Here is a 13,630-nt window from a genome sequence, read left to right as displayed (position 1 = left end):
CTGAGAACGAGAAATCATAGAGAATCTGCTTCAGGCCAAGGATGGCATCCAGAGAAGCAGAGAGAAGTCTCAAGTTCCTTGAGAATGAATGGGATGGCTTTCCCCTCAATGAGAGGGAGTATTTATAGGTGTTTGGGGGCCTTAGAAGGCTTCTTTTTCGTCCATGTGGGACTAGGAACGCGCGCGGCATCAATTGGAGGCGTGCGGCGCACAACGCGCGGCGCGCAGGTCACGGGGCGCGGCGCGGGATGCGCGGCGCATGGAGCGCGCGGCGCGGACGCGTCTTGGCGCGGCGCGCTGCCTTGCTGGCGCGGCGCGCTGCTTGCTGCACGGCTGGCTTGCGCAGCGCGCTGTGCGCGCGGTGAATGGCTCGTCTTGCCGGGCTCTTGCGGGCCTTTAGGGGTCTTCGAATACCATTCTTCCCACGTGAAATATGAAGGTTTCTACTTGACGAGATTGACTCGACTTGAGGAGCAAAGCTCGACTCGAGGAGACTGACTCAAGGCTCGACTCGAGGAGCGAAGCTCGACTCGAGGAGACTGACTCACGGCTCGACTCGAGGAGCGAAGCTCGACTCGAGGAGACTGAATGAAGTCTCAACTCGAGGAGCGAGGCTCAACTCGGGGAGCCGACTCAAGTCTCAACTCGAGGGGCTAGGCTCGACTCAAGGAGTCAAGAGTTTGGGCGAGGGCTTGAAGACTTGCCGCTCTTCAGGACCTCCGGCCTGACCATCGGCCCTTTGAGCGACGTGCCTTCTTGGCGTCTTGGGTTTTCCGAAAACGACCGACAACATTAGCCCCCCAAGTTCATTTCTCGGGAGGCCCCGGGCGGTGAACTTTTAGTTGTTTCCGCCGGGTGTTTGAGGAAAATAGACTTCCTAGAGTTTCACTGTCACGAAGCTTTTGTGGTTATGAAGGATATTCTCACAATTGCTAGTGCTCTCTCTCGCTTTTCGGTCTCTCTCGACACGTGTGTGTGATCGACACGTGGAGGAGGATCCAAGCGGATAGGAGACGTAGCTTGACATGGGCGAGGCAGATGCGTTTGCGTCCGTCGCTCTAGCCCCGGAGTAAAGGGGACATGCGTGGGCAAGCGGGACACGCATTTGTGTAGAGGCGTACCTGCGTGTCGCAGCTCGTTGATCTTTTGGCGAAGTCATGCCCAAGTCTTTCTTCGATGGCATTTTGCTTGATAATATCATCAATCCGGAGTCCATGGGACTCGACGGTGACTAGCAGGGCGACGATTGTGTAATCGTGACCTATTAGGGGAAGATCATGGCTTCCGTCTCGGCCAGCTTGGAAGGCGACTGCACTTTTGCATTTTGCAAAGGCGTGCTCATTCCGAGGTCTCTAAGACGGAGGTTGATGCTGCGGGCTGATGCTTCGAGAAGACGGAGTGGCACCTGGCGGAAGGCTCTGCCGCACCGGAGGGCTTCGACTGCTCGGGGATAAACGCTAAAAGTTTGACCACGCATCAAGCATAAGTCGGCTTCACGGGGCATCCGTCATTCCCGCCTTGGTGACGCTTCTTCGTCTGCGTTCGCAAGATCGGCCCTTATTCCCCAGGCGCGAGCGCGGGTCTCTACTTTGGCTGACCTGTTCTTCAGGTCGCTCCAGGTGTTTGTTCGAGGAGCGGGACTCGACTCGAGGAGACTGACTCAAGGCTCGGTTCGAGGAGCGAAGCTCAACTCGAGGAGACTGACTCAAGGCTCGACTCGAGGAGCGAAGCTCGACTCGAGGAGACTGAATCAAGTCTCAACTCGAGGAGCGAAGCTCAACTCGGGGAGCCGACTCATGTCTCAACTCGAGGGGCTAGGCTCGACTCGGGGAGCCGACTCAAGTCTCAACTCGAGGGGCTAGGCTCGACTCAATGAGATTGGCTGGACTTTAAGGAATATGACTCTACTCGAGGAGCGATGCTCGACTCGAGGAGTATGACTCGATTCGAGGAGCAAGACTCAACTCGGGGAGAATGACTTGATGAGTGATGCTCGACTCGAGGGGGATGACTCGAGGAGAGTGATTCGACTCGAGGAGCATGGCTTGATGAGGAGGATGTCTTGACTCGAGGAGCACGGCTCGACTCAAGGAAAGTGACTCGACTTTAAGGAGCGATGCTCGACTCAAGGAGAATGACTCGACTCGAGGGGCAAGACTCGACTCAAGGAGGGCTACTCGACTTAAGGAGCGATGCTCGACTCCGGGAGAACGACTTGACTCGATGAGCAAGGCTCAACTCAAGGAGAGCGACTCGACTTAAGGAGCGATGCTCGACTCGGGGAGAATGATTTGACTAAAGGAGCAAGACTCGACTCAAGGAGAGCGACTCGACTTTGAGGAGCAATGCTCGACTTGAGGAGAATGACTCGACTCGAGGGGCAAGGCTCGACCCAAGGAGGGCGACTCGACTTAAGGGGCGATGCTCGACTTGAGGAGAATGGCTCGGTGAGAGTGACCCAACTCGAGGAGCAAGGCTCAGCTCGAGGATAATGACTTGACTCAAGCAGCAAGGCTTGACTTAGGGAGAGTGTGCCTCGACTCGAGGAGCGAAGCTTGACTCGAGGAGAATGACTCGACTCGAGGAGTGTGTCTCAACTCGAGGAAATTGACTCGTTTCAAGGAGCGAGATTCGACTCGAGGAGAATGACTCGACTCGAGGAGGTTCTACACGACCTCATTTGTTGCCTGGGGCTCTTCCAGGAGGAGCTTGCTCGAGTGAAGTCTCGGCTAGCTCAGAGGCGGAGTTTGCGAGTTTTTACGAGAAGCTTTGATTAGCTCGCACGGAATGGAGAGTCTCCCAAGGCGGGTGTGATCGTGCTCAGTCGCCGGTGGCGGAGATAGCATGAACTGTGCCTAGTGTGGCGGTTCATGTGCGTTGCGGTTAGTCATCATATGCAATGCCTTGTGGTGACTTAGAGCGCATCGTTAGAGACGGCTCTGTACGTTGTTTTAGGCATCGTAGGCACGTCGTGAGGGATGTCCTAGATGCGGCATGTAGGTCACTTAGGTGCGTCGCGAGGGACGACTTGGTGCGCCATGTGGGCGTCTTAAGTGCGCCATGTAGGCGTCTTAGGTGCGTCGCGAGGGACGACTTGGTTGCGCCATGTAGGCGTCTTACGTGCGCCATGTAGGCGTCTTAGGTGCGCCATGTAGGCGTCTTAGGTGCGTCGCGAGGGACGACTTGGTTGCGTCATGTAGGCGTCTTACGTGCGCCATGTAGGCGTCTTAGGTGCGCCATGTAGGCGTCTTAGGTGCGTCGCGAGTGACGACTTGGTTGTGCCATGTAGGCGTCTTACGTGCGCCATGTATGCGTCTTAGGTGCGTCGCGAGGGACGACTTGGGTGCGCCATGTAGGCGTCTTAAGTGCGCCATGTAGGCGTCTTAGCCTGCATCTATGGGATGGCTTATGGCGCGCCGCGGAGGCGTCTTAGCCTGCATCTCTGGGATGGCTTGTGGCGCGCCGCGGAGGCGTCTTAACCTGCATCTCTGGGATTGCTTGTGGCGCGCCGCGGAGGCGTCTTAGCCTGCATCTCTGGGATGGCTTGTGGCGCGCCGCGGAGGCGTCTTAGCCGGCATCTCTGGGACGGCTTATGGCGCGCCGCGGAGGCGTCTTAGCCGGCATCTCTGGGATGGCTTGTGGCGCGCCGCGGAGGCGTCTTAGCCTGCATATCTGGGATGGCTTGTGGCGCGCCGCGGAGGCGTCTCTGGGATGGCTTATGGCGCACCGCGGAGGCGTCTTAGCCTGCATCTCGGGGACAGCTTACGGCGCGCCGCAGAGGCGTCTTTAGCCTGCATCTCGGGGATGGCTTATGGCGCGCCGCAGAGGCGTCTTTCGTGCACGCTTGTTCCCGTTTTATGTTCGGGTGTTTTGTTTTGACGGAGCGTGCTTTCTTTTTGTGGAGCGTACTTTCTTGAGGATTTTGAGCGTACATACCATTGCCTATGTCACTAGCCCCCCGAGTTTTGGGTTTACAAGTGTAATATTTGATGATTGAAAATCTTTGATAAAGTGGATTTTGAAAGAAAAACATCGAACTTTATTAATATTGCAAAAATTTGAAATCCTAAAACATTGGTTCGTAGGCCTTATTGAATGTTGGAAAGCAAAGAAATAAAATGGGGGGAGTGCTGGCTAGTTGTAGTAGTCTCTCAAGTTTTCCGCATTCCACAGGCGACGGATCGGTGTCTCGTCCATGTAGTATGTCCCGTCATGTATGACTTGGCAGACTTTGAAGGGTCTCTCCCTGTTTGGGATGAAGACGTCGTTACCTTGCACTTGGGTTTCATGCAGGTGTCTTCATGGACTTCGCGGAGGACCTTGGTTGACTCGACGCTATCTCTGAGCTGGGAGATTGTGTTAACCGTCTTTCTAGCAGTTTTTCCATCGATTCCCTGGACGTAGCATATTCTGGCTTGGAATTGATCTCCAGCCATGATGCCGATTCCATCCTTGGTAGGGAACTTCACCAGTAGGTGGTAAGTTGAAGTGATTGCCATTAGCTGGTTCAACGTGGGTCGCCCAACGATTACGTTGTAGGGGGACTCTTGGTCGACCATTAGGAATGGGACCATGTGAACGACTTCAATGCCTCCGGGAGTTCCGAAGGTGACCGGTAGATCAATGATGCCTTCGGTCATGACTCTCTCCCCAGTGAACCCGAATAAAGGTGTTTGGGTCGGAGTTGGGCGTAGCCCTCCGAGCTTCATGCGCTCTAGGGTGGACTTGAAAACTATGTCGGCAGCGCTGCCGTTATCGATGAGAACCCTTTTCACCAGGTTATTAGCCACTTGGGCTTTGAGCACGATCGCGTCATTGTGCGGATGCACAACTCGCTTGGCCTCTTCATTGGTGAAATACATCGTCTCGTGAGGCACGGACGGAGGTTCTTCATACGTAAGGTTGACGTGCATAGCAGCGTCTTCTTGAGCCACGGCCCTTAGGAATTTTTTGCGTTGTCGGGCTGAGTCTCCAACTTGTGGACCGCCCAGTATGGTGGTCACAACGTGGAGTTGTGGATTGGCGTTGGCAGTAGCCGCGGTTCGGTCGGCAGAAGCGGCTGTTCCTCCCCCTTTGCCAGACTGTGGTCTGTTCGAGGTGGGGCCCGCAATGCTAATCATGCGTAACACGAACTCTTTTAGCTCACCCCGTTGGATCAGAGCCTCGATTTGCCTTTTTAGACTGTGGAATTCGGAGGTCAGGTGACCGTATTCCTGATGGAACTCACAATATTTAGATCTATCGCGAGTCGCGGGATCTTTGTTCATTGGAGCCGGGGGAGTGAACTTGTCACGCGCTAAAGCTAGGATTTGATCCGGCGTTGTGTTCAAAGGTGTGAACGACGAGTAGCCCTTAAAGTCTTCCGCAAGTCGCGGCTTTTGGGGCATCGGAGGTCGGCTATTAGAAGTCTGACCCCCTCTGTTTCGTCTTTTACGGGAGTTGCCTTGCTCGTTGCTAGGCTCGTCTCGGCGGTGAGGGCTTTGATCATTGCCCTTGCGACCATCGAGGTAATCTTTGACTCCCATGAAGGTCTTGGCTCGAGTCATTAACTCGGCCATGGTAGAAGGGACACGGCCGACGATGGACTTAATGAAGTCACTTGTGCGCAAGCCTTCAATGATGGCAGTGATTGCGTCTTTGTCGTCGAAGCGGTCGACCTTATTCGATTCTTCAGTGAATCGGGCGAGGTATAGTCTAAGAGACTCGTCATTCTCTTGCCTGATTGACCACAGGTACATCTTGGTCTTCTTTTGGACCATAGACGTAGCGAAGCGTGCTAGGAACACGTCCTTCAGGTCTTTGAACGAGTGGATGCTTCCCGGCCTTAAGTTCTTGAACCACTCGAAGCCGGGTCCGGCGAGGGTAAGACTAAAAGCTTGGCACATGGCGCCGGGAGACACACCCTGCATCGTCATCCAGGTTTCATAGTGCTGGATATGGTAAGCAGGATCTGCCTTTCCATCATATGGAGCAAGGTTCGGGAGTTTGAAATTTCCCGTGCATACCTCGGCCAATATCTGAGTCGTGAAAGGCGAGGACTTCTCCTCGACGACCCCATAGGCACTTCCGTCTATTCCGTGTTCTCGGAGATCTCGTACTTCCTTTCGAAGATTGTGGATCATAGTGATCACATCGAGATCGGTAGTCGGAGTAACTCCCTGTTCGGGAGGAGTTACCTGCCGCCTTTCATTTGATCCTTGACCCGTGCGGCGGTTCCCGTTGGTTGGGGCTGCTACGGGGATGTTTGGCCGAGAGCTTAGTCGCTCTCTTAGGTCATCGCCACGCTCGATGCGTTGGGCGGTGAGGTGATCCCTAAGATATGGGCTGGTCGTACGGAGGCACAGGCTTCGTCTGCGACGGCGCGCTCTCCGCGTGCCCTGACTCTCCGTAACATTCTCCCTTTGACCTAGTCGGTCGAGGGCCGAACGTCGGGAATTTCCCTCTTGAGAAGCAGCCGGCGCGTCGCCCGTCCGGGGTAGGGGATTCGAAGGACCGGCTTCAAACACGGCGGGGTGTTCCCCGTCCTTCGTGAGAGAAGTCTCGATATCCTCTAAATTGCCAGTACCCTCGTAATCAGGGTCGCGGTCGCGGCTTTCCTCGTTGAGGTTCTCAGGATCCCCGTTGGGGATTATCGTGTCACGCATAGGTTGCTTCGCAGCCAGTTGGCTGTGGTACCTTGCGTTCCTCGCCTTTAGTCGGCGGATACTCTCCTCCAACTCCATGATGCGGTTGTCCCTGCTATCAGGAGATGGAGATGGTGAGCGGGTCGAGCTCTCTTCGTGGAGCGACTCTTCGTCACCATGCGCGTGAGAGCGCAAGAAATATTTTTTGGTCCCAGTGACGTTATCGGGGTTGTTCACGCCCTCAAAACGTACGGGTGGTTGGCTATTCATCGTTTCTCAAGTTCGAGAAGGTAGAGTTCGCAGAAGAAAAGAATAAGATGAACAGAAGGGATTTCGGGCTGAATAGGTCGGGAAGTCCCCTCCTTCTAGCGCCAAAATGTTGTCGCACGAAAATGAACAACTATTGAAAACCTCGGGCGGTTCGATCCAAGGCCGGACCAAGTGATCGCACCCGGGCCAAGAGTGTGAACTCGATAGTCTCGAGCTAGGTTTTCTCCGATCAACCCGCCTCTCGGGAGAGGTAGGGGGTGAGGAGGAGGAGTGACCGTGCCTTGGTTGTCGGCTGCCTACGTACCCGTGCGTGGGATCAGTTCAGAACGTAGTTCAAGCGTGTAGGACGCAGAATGAGGCGCGGAGCCTTGGCGGAGAGGCGTGCTCAACGAAGGAGACGAGGCGCGGAGGAGTCCTCGGCGATGTCTCAGAACTTCGGAGATCGCGTATGCGAGAGAAAATGTGTGTTTTCTCTCTTTTGGAGACGTGGAAGACTCTAAGTCAAGAGTTCCTTGTTGTGGCGGAGATTCCGGACGCGTAGGCGATTCCTAGTTGGAAATGCCGGACGCGTAGGCGATTTCTTGTCAGAAATGGTGGACGCGTCTAGGGTGCTAGACGCGTAGGCGATTTTCAGTCGAAAACCGTTAGAGCGCTCGTGGGCTCAAGATTAATCGTTCGATCAAGAGAGGCGGTACTCGGGAGTCCCCGGAAAGCGCTTCAGAATCTCTGAGAACGAGAAATCATAGAGAATCTGCTTCAGGCCAAGGATGGCATCCAGAGAAGCAGAGAGAAGTCTCAAGTTCCTTGAGAATGAATGAGATGGCTTTCCCCTCAATGAGAGGGGTTATTTATAGGTGTTTGGGGGCCTTAGAAGGCTTCTTTTTCGTCCATGTGGGACTAGGAACGCGCGCGGCATCAATTGGAGGCGCACGGAGCGCGCGGCGCAGGGGGCGCGGCGCGCAGGTCACGGGGCGCGGCGCATGGAGCACGCGGCGCGGGCGCGTCTTGGCGCGGCGCGCTGCCTTGCTGGCGCGGCGCGCTGCTTGCTGCACGGCTGGCCGGCGCAGCGCGCTGTGCGCGCGGTGAATGGCTCGTCTTGCCGGGCTCTTGCGGGCCTTTAGGGGTCTTCGAATACCATTCTTCCCACGTGAAATATGAAGGTTTCTACTTGACGAGAGTGACTCGACTCGAGGAGCAAAGCTCGACTCGAGGAGACTGACTCAAGGCTCGACTCGAGGAGACTGACTCACGGCTCGACTCGAGGAGCGAAGCTCGACTCGAGGAGACTGACTCAAGGCTCAACTCGAGGAGCGAAGCTCGACTCGAGGAGACTGAATGAAGTCTCAACTCGAGGAGCGAGGCTCAACTCGGGGAGCCGACTCAAGTCTCAACTCGAGGGGCTAGGCTCGACTCAAGGAGTCAAGAGTTTGGGCGAGGGCTTGAAGACTTGCCGCTCTTCATGACCTCCGGCCTGACCATCGGCCCTTTGAGCGACGTGCCTTCTTGGCGTCTTGGGTTTTCCGAAAACGATCGACAACGGCTAGATGTTTCTGGCTGGCGGTTGGTAAGGGGCGCAGATGGGATTGGTCGTTCTCGAATGGTGAAGATTTACTCCATCAGTTTCTTACCAGTAATAAGGACTGGAACAAGACGGGAGGGAGGCTGAACGAAGACATCATAAGAAACACAATCATCCTGGAAGCGATCTGGAAGTGGAGAAATGATAAAGTCTTCAATGGGGGGACGAGGCTCGACGAGGAGCTAATGCATAGGACAGAGGCGAGAATCAATGAATTCTGTGATGTTCTCCATAACAACAGCAGCAATGACAGGATTGAAGACGAGGAGAAACAAGCCAAGTGGACTCGGCCACCACCAGGAGTGATCAAGATTAACTCAGACGCGGCTTTCTCAAATGGTAGAACGGCAGTAGGGCTGGTAGCCAGGAACGCTGAAGGGAAAATTAAGTGGATTTGGAGAAGCAGAGTCACAGCGACATCGGCTATAGAAGCGGAGCTGACTGGCTATCTTCTAGCTATGCAATTAGCTAAATTTCGGAACATCTCTCGTGTCATTATTGAGGGCGATAATAAGGTACTCTTGGGGAATTTAGAGAGCAACAAAGATTCCCCGGTCTGGCCTCTTATCCCTCTCTTTGTTCAAGTTAAGAGTTTAGAGAGCTGTTTCGAATCAGTTTATTTTTCTTGGATTCCTAGAGAGGTTAATGTGGCTGCTCATATGTTGTGTAAATGGGCTATTAACCAGGAATCTTTTGGCTTTTGTAATTTCCAGGAAGTTTCGATCCTTGTTCGGAACAATCTTTTGAAGGATTATTAATATATCGTTGTTGAGGCCTTCTTCTCGGCTGGTCTCTGAGACTGGTCCCTGGAGAGGCCTTTTCCCCTGCAAAAAAAAATAAATAAATAATCTGAATAGCCATTTACCTATAATTACAAAAAAAAAAAAAAAAAAAAAGTTAGCTATTTAGCAATCCACAATTTTGTCATGGCTTAATTACTTAGATTTTCTTAAATATTTGTGGAATATCCTCATGTCATTTTCTAGTAGCAGGATCTCCTGTACTGAGTTTTGGATACAAATATTTATTTAAAATGATTGAGGTCCGCATAAGCATAAAGCAGCTATAGTTTCGTAACTATTTAATATTGATTTCACACCGGAATGCTCATATACAGTAACTGAATCCTGCGTATAAGACAAACATATCGAGCAAAAATTTCAAGAATTACACATATGTAGATATGTTATAAATATAAAAAAAAAAATTAAAAAAAAAAACCCAAACACACTATCATCACACCACCACCAAAAAAAAAAAAAAAAAAAATCACAGTTAAATAATATATGATATAATCACTCAAGGAAATCAAAGGCTTAGAGGGAAAGCCGTTTTCCCTCCTCATTTACTTGCTGTAATTTAACATCCTCTTTTCCTTGTTCCCTAGTGAAACTCCCCAACTGCAAAGACTCTCCTCCGTTACGAACACCGGGCTCGGCGCTGTGCTCGGCGATAGGCCCGTAAGCCCAGCTACAGAAGAGAAAGTAGAAGAGGTTGACGAAGCTGATGAGAGCCAGGACCCAATAGTAGTAGTCGTAGCGACCCTTGTTTATGTTGCTTGAGACCCAAGACTGCCTCCCATTTCTCGAAGTGAGATTGTCGACCGCGCTGAGGACCACGCTGGCGAGCACGCTCGCCACGGCCATTCCGAACCCGAAAAGCGAGGCAGCGATGCTCGACATGCTCTTCGGAAACTCGGAGTAGTAAAACTCGGTCTGTCCAATCCCGTTGAAAGCCTCGGCCAAGCCGTTGAGGCAGTGCTGAGGGATGAGCCACATGGCTGACATGGCGACCACCGCTGCGGCGTTGTCGACGAGCCCTTCTCGCTGGGCCCGCGTGCGCCGAGCGTTCTCGACCACCGCGGAGACCACCATCGCCAGGAACGAGAGGAAAAGCCCGATCCCCATCCGGGTCTTGACGCCGATGCTGGCGGGCCCGCCTCGGAGCTTCGAGGCTAGGGGCAGGAAAACGCGGTCGTAGAAGAGGACCCACGCGGCAAGCGCGATCACGACGAACATGGCGTACGAGGCCGCCGGGACTTGGAAGCCCTTTCCGATGCGACGGTCCATCGAGCTCGCTTGGAGGAGCTGAAAAGTGCTCTGGCTCACGTTGATCGACATCGCCAAACCCGTCGACCACATCGGGATCACCTTCACCAGCGCTTTCAGCTCCTCCACTTGCTCCACCGTGCACAGACTCCACGGGTTCGAGGCCGACCCGTCCGCACCGATGTCCCGTTCGCGGTCTCTGATCACACACGCCTTATTCAAACACCTGTGTACGAAAAGAAAAAAAAAGATTTGGTGAAATCGACAGCTCGGCAGGAACTACTACGACGATGACGAAAAACCTTAATTTGGCTGTCGGTGCGACGAGCTCGGAGTCCTTTGCGCGGTGGAACAGCCCGGTTTGGTTACCGGACGGGAGCGAGATTTTTCTGTTCTTGTAAGAAGCGACGACGACTTGAGCGAAGCCGGTGAGCAAGCTCTTGCTGGCCTTGTGCTTGATGTAGAGAGGCGAGGCGGAGAAGAAGAGAACGGTGGCGAAGAGCATCAGAATCACGGGCACTCCGAAACCCAATCTCCATCCGTGGCGGTCTTGGATGTAGACTATGGCGGTGAGAGCGATTATGACGGCGATCGCTGCCGAAGCGTAGTACCAATTGAAGAACCTCTCCAAGACCCTCTTGTTCCTCGGGTTGTCTCTTCTGTCGACCTGGTCGGCTCCGAAGGCAAGCGAGCAAGGCCTTACTCCGCCGGCTCCGATCGCCATGAGCACGAAGGAGAGAGCCAGGATCGACATTTGCGAGCTTTTCGCCGGCGAGCACTGTTGAGTGAATATGTCACACCTCGATGGCCTTAGCTTTGGAACCATGGCTGTTATCCAAAGTAGCATCATTCCCTGCCCACCAACACATCAAATTTTAATAAATAAATAAAAATGTTATTAGCAAACACTGTTTCACTTTCATGACGCTCAAAAGGAAAAAAGCAAATCCTCAAAAAAGGCCTTAATCATGAATCAGGCACTACTAGCAGTGTTTAACCAACTTATTTTGGGCAAATCTTTGAATCTGGGAGAAAGGGACTAACTGAAAAAAAAAAATCTATTGCCATCAATTGAGGGAAATATAAAAAATAAAAAGTTGAAAAAAATCAAAGTTTGTATGAAGTCATCATAATTAAGTACCAAGTAAAAAAAAAAAAAAAAAAGCAATTCTTGTTATACCATGAAACTAGCAAGTGAGCCAAGTCCAATGGTGAGAAAACGACCCAGATAGGAATCAGCGAGAAACGCCCCAAGAATAGGCGTGAAATTTATAGCTCCAGCCCAAAGGAAGATGACATTTGTGCCTTTGGCTAATTCCACATGATAATCTTTCATCAAATACAGTATCATATTTGGCAACAGCCCATACGTGGCGACCTTCTCAATTGCTTCATTAACTGCACATTCGTCCACAAATGTCACGCATTAAAACCCAGACACAATATACAAAACCCAGAATAATTAAACGGAGTGAAATGTACCTATTATAAACGGCATGGTTATGATACCACCCTTCCTTCTCTTCCCATCTATTCTCACTTGGGTGCTTGCGATTTCTTCTACATCTGAAGAGGATTGCTCTTCTATGATCTTCTTTTCCATCACACTTAAACCAATTCGCCTTTTTCCACTTCCGGGTGAAGAAGAAGAAGAAGAAGATGAGGGAGAGAGATGTATAGCTCTATTGATAATATATTATTTCTTCACTTCTCTCTCACTGGCTTCACAGATCTTCTCTTGGCTCCAAGACAAATTAAAAACATTTCCTTTGCGTGTGAGAGCTGGTAAATTTATAAGTCTGTTCATGGACAAACAAGGAATGCTAGAAATAGTGAGCAAATCATAGACCATGAGAGAGAGAGAGAGAATAAAAAATAAAATAAAAGAAGACAACACACAAGCCATATTGATCTACTATCTATCTTTCCTGTTGTTGGTCTATGCCCCACAAAAATAAAATAAGTATTCAGACTGATCACCAAATACTCGTATATAGTACCATAGTTGTTCCAGTACTATATAGTTTAATATATAGTAGAAGAAGGGAGATAAAAAGAAAAAAAGAACTGTCTTTTACTTTTTTTTTTCGTTTTAAACTTTAAAATATGCGTGTATATGGTCTTGTACAATAATGAGGCATGTTATTGAGGTATGAAAATGAATATATAATATTTATACATAAAGCGGCAGGGTTTCATAATAAATAGGATGGTCCACCATATTTCTTTTGCTTGCTCCAGCTTCCTGACCCCACCCAACAGGTCAACATCACTTCAATTTCATGAGGCCCAATGACAAGACAGATTTTAGGGCTCTTTTCATTTTCCCTTTTTCATTTTCTCATTTTCTTGGACTATATATTATTTAGCACTGAAATTTGGTCATGCTTGTCCACATGCACGTGGATTCAACAAAATTACAGTACCATGTTACTGGCGTTTGTCTATATACATAGTATTATTTACTGCACCAATACTTTCAGATGTGGGACATGAGAGGCCAAAGTGAGGCTACCTAGCTCTACTTTCTTGGTAATTGGAATTGGAAGTCACTGGTAAAATAATAAAATTATTTTTTTACACAGATTTGTTTCTTTCTCATATGTAATTGGCATGTTTGGAGTGTTTGCGTTACTTTGGGATTGAGCTTAGATTTCTGATTTTGACTTGTCAACAAAAGCTTCTTTTAATATTTTTTTTTTCGCCTTACCCATTTGGATTAAAGATTGACTTTTCAGATTTATGATGCAGAATGTTTTTTTCATTAAAACCAGGACCCAGACGTCCCTTTGTTCATGCATTTTGGGATTTTTGATATGTATTACACCATTTTATCTGAAAGAAACAGCATTTAATTATTGCATTGCATGTCCCCGCCACTTTGCAAAAATAAAATGAACCATCTGGATGAGTTTTCTTTTTCTTTTCGCACATTTGAAAGTAATCAGACCTTCTTTCAACTATTTGTATTGTTCCAAATTGATTGATTGACTGAGATGTGACATCAACAGCTTGTAAGGATTGTGAAATTAGGACAAGGTTTTTTTGTTTTTTTTTTTCTTTTCCAGGTCATGTTAATGCAGTAAGTCGAAAAAAAAGTATATTGACGC

At 50.5% G+C, this 13,630-nt stretch overlaps 1 protein-coding gene across 2 annotated transcripts; it reads right to left on the bottom strand.

Moving 5' to 3' along the window:
- Window positions 1–9,538: 9,538 nt before the first annotated feature.
- LOC149385031 (protein NRT1/ PTR FAMILY 1.2-like) lies at window positions 9,539–12,511 on the bottom strand. 2 transcript variants are annotated; one of them, XM_089625796.1, is made up of 5 exons: window positions 12,420–12,511; window positions 12,003–12,319; window positions 11,701–11,918; window positions 10,823–11,373; window positions 9,539–10,746 (listed from the first exon to the last, which is right to left on the bottom strand). In XM_089625796.1, the coding sequence occupies exons 2-5, from the start codon at window positions 12,121–12,123 to the stop codon at window positions 9,789–9,791; spliced, it is 1,848 nt and encodes a 615-aa protein (XP_089481922.1). In that variant the 5' UTR covers window positions 12,124–12,319; window positions 12,420–12,511; the 3' UTR covers window positions 9,539–9,788. The 2 variants fall into 2 exon arrangements, with proteins under 2 accessions (XP_089481922.1, XP_089481921.1); XM_089625795.1 differs by lacking the exon at window positions 12,420–12,511 and having other exon boundaries at window positions 12,003–12,405.
- Between the last annotated feature and the right edge of the window lie 1,119 nt (window positions 12,512–13,630).

Source organism: Urtica dioica, chromosome 9 (assembly GCF_054948205.1).
Source record: "Urtica dioica subsp. dioica isolate 48M chromosome 9, U.dioica_male_clone48M_v1_H2, whole genome shotgun sequence".
Taxonomy (NCBI): Eukaryota; Viridiplantae; Streptophyta; class Magnoliopsida; order Rosales; family Urticaceae; genus Urtica; species Urtica dioica.
Note: the sequence above shows the minus strand (reverse complement) of the source record. Positions and strands in the feature narration are given on the sequence as shown.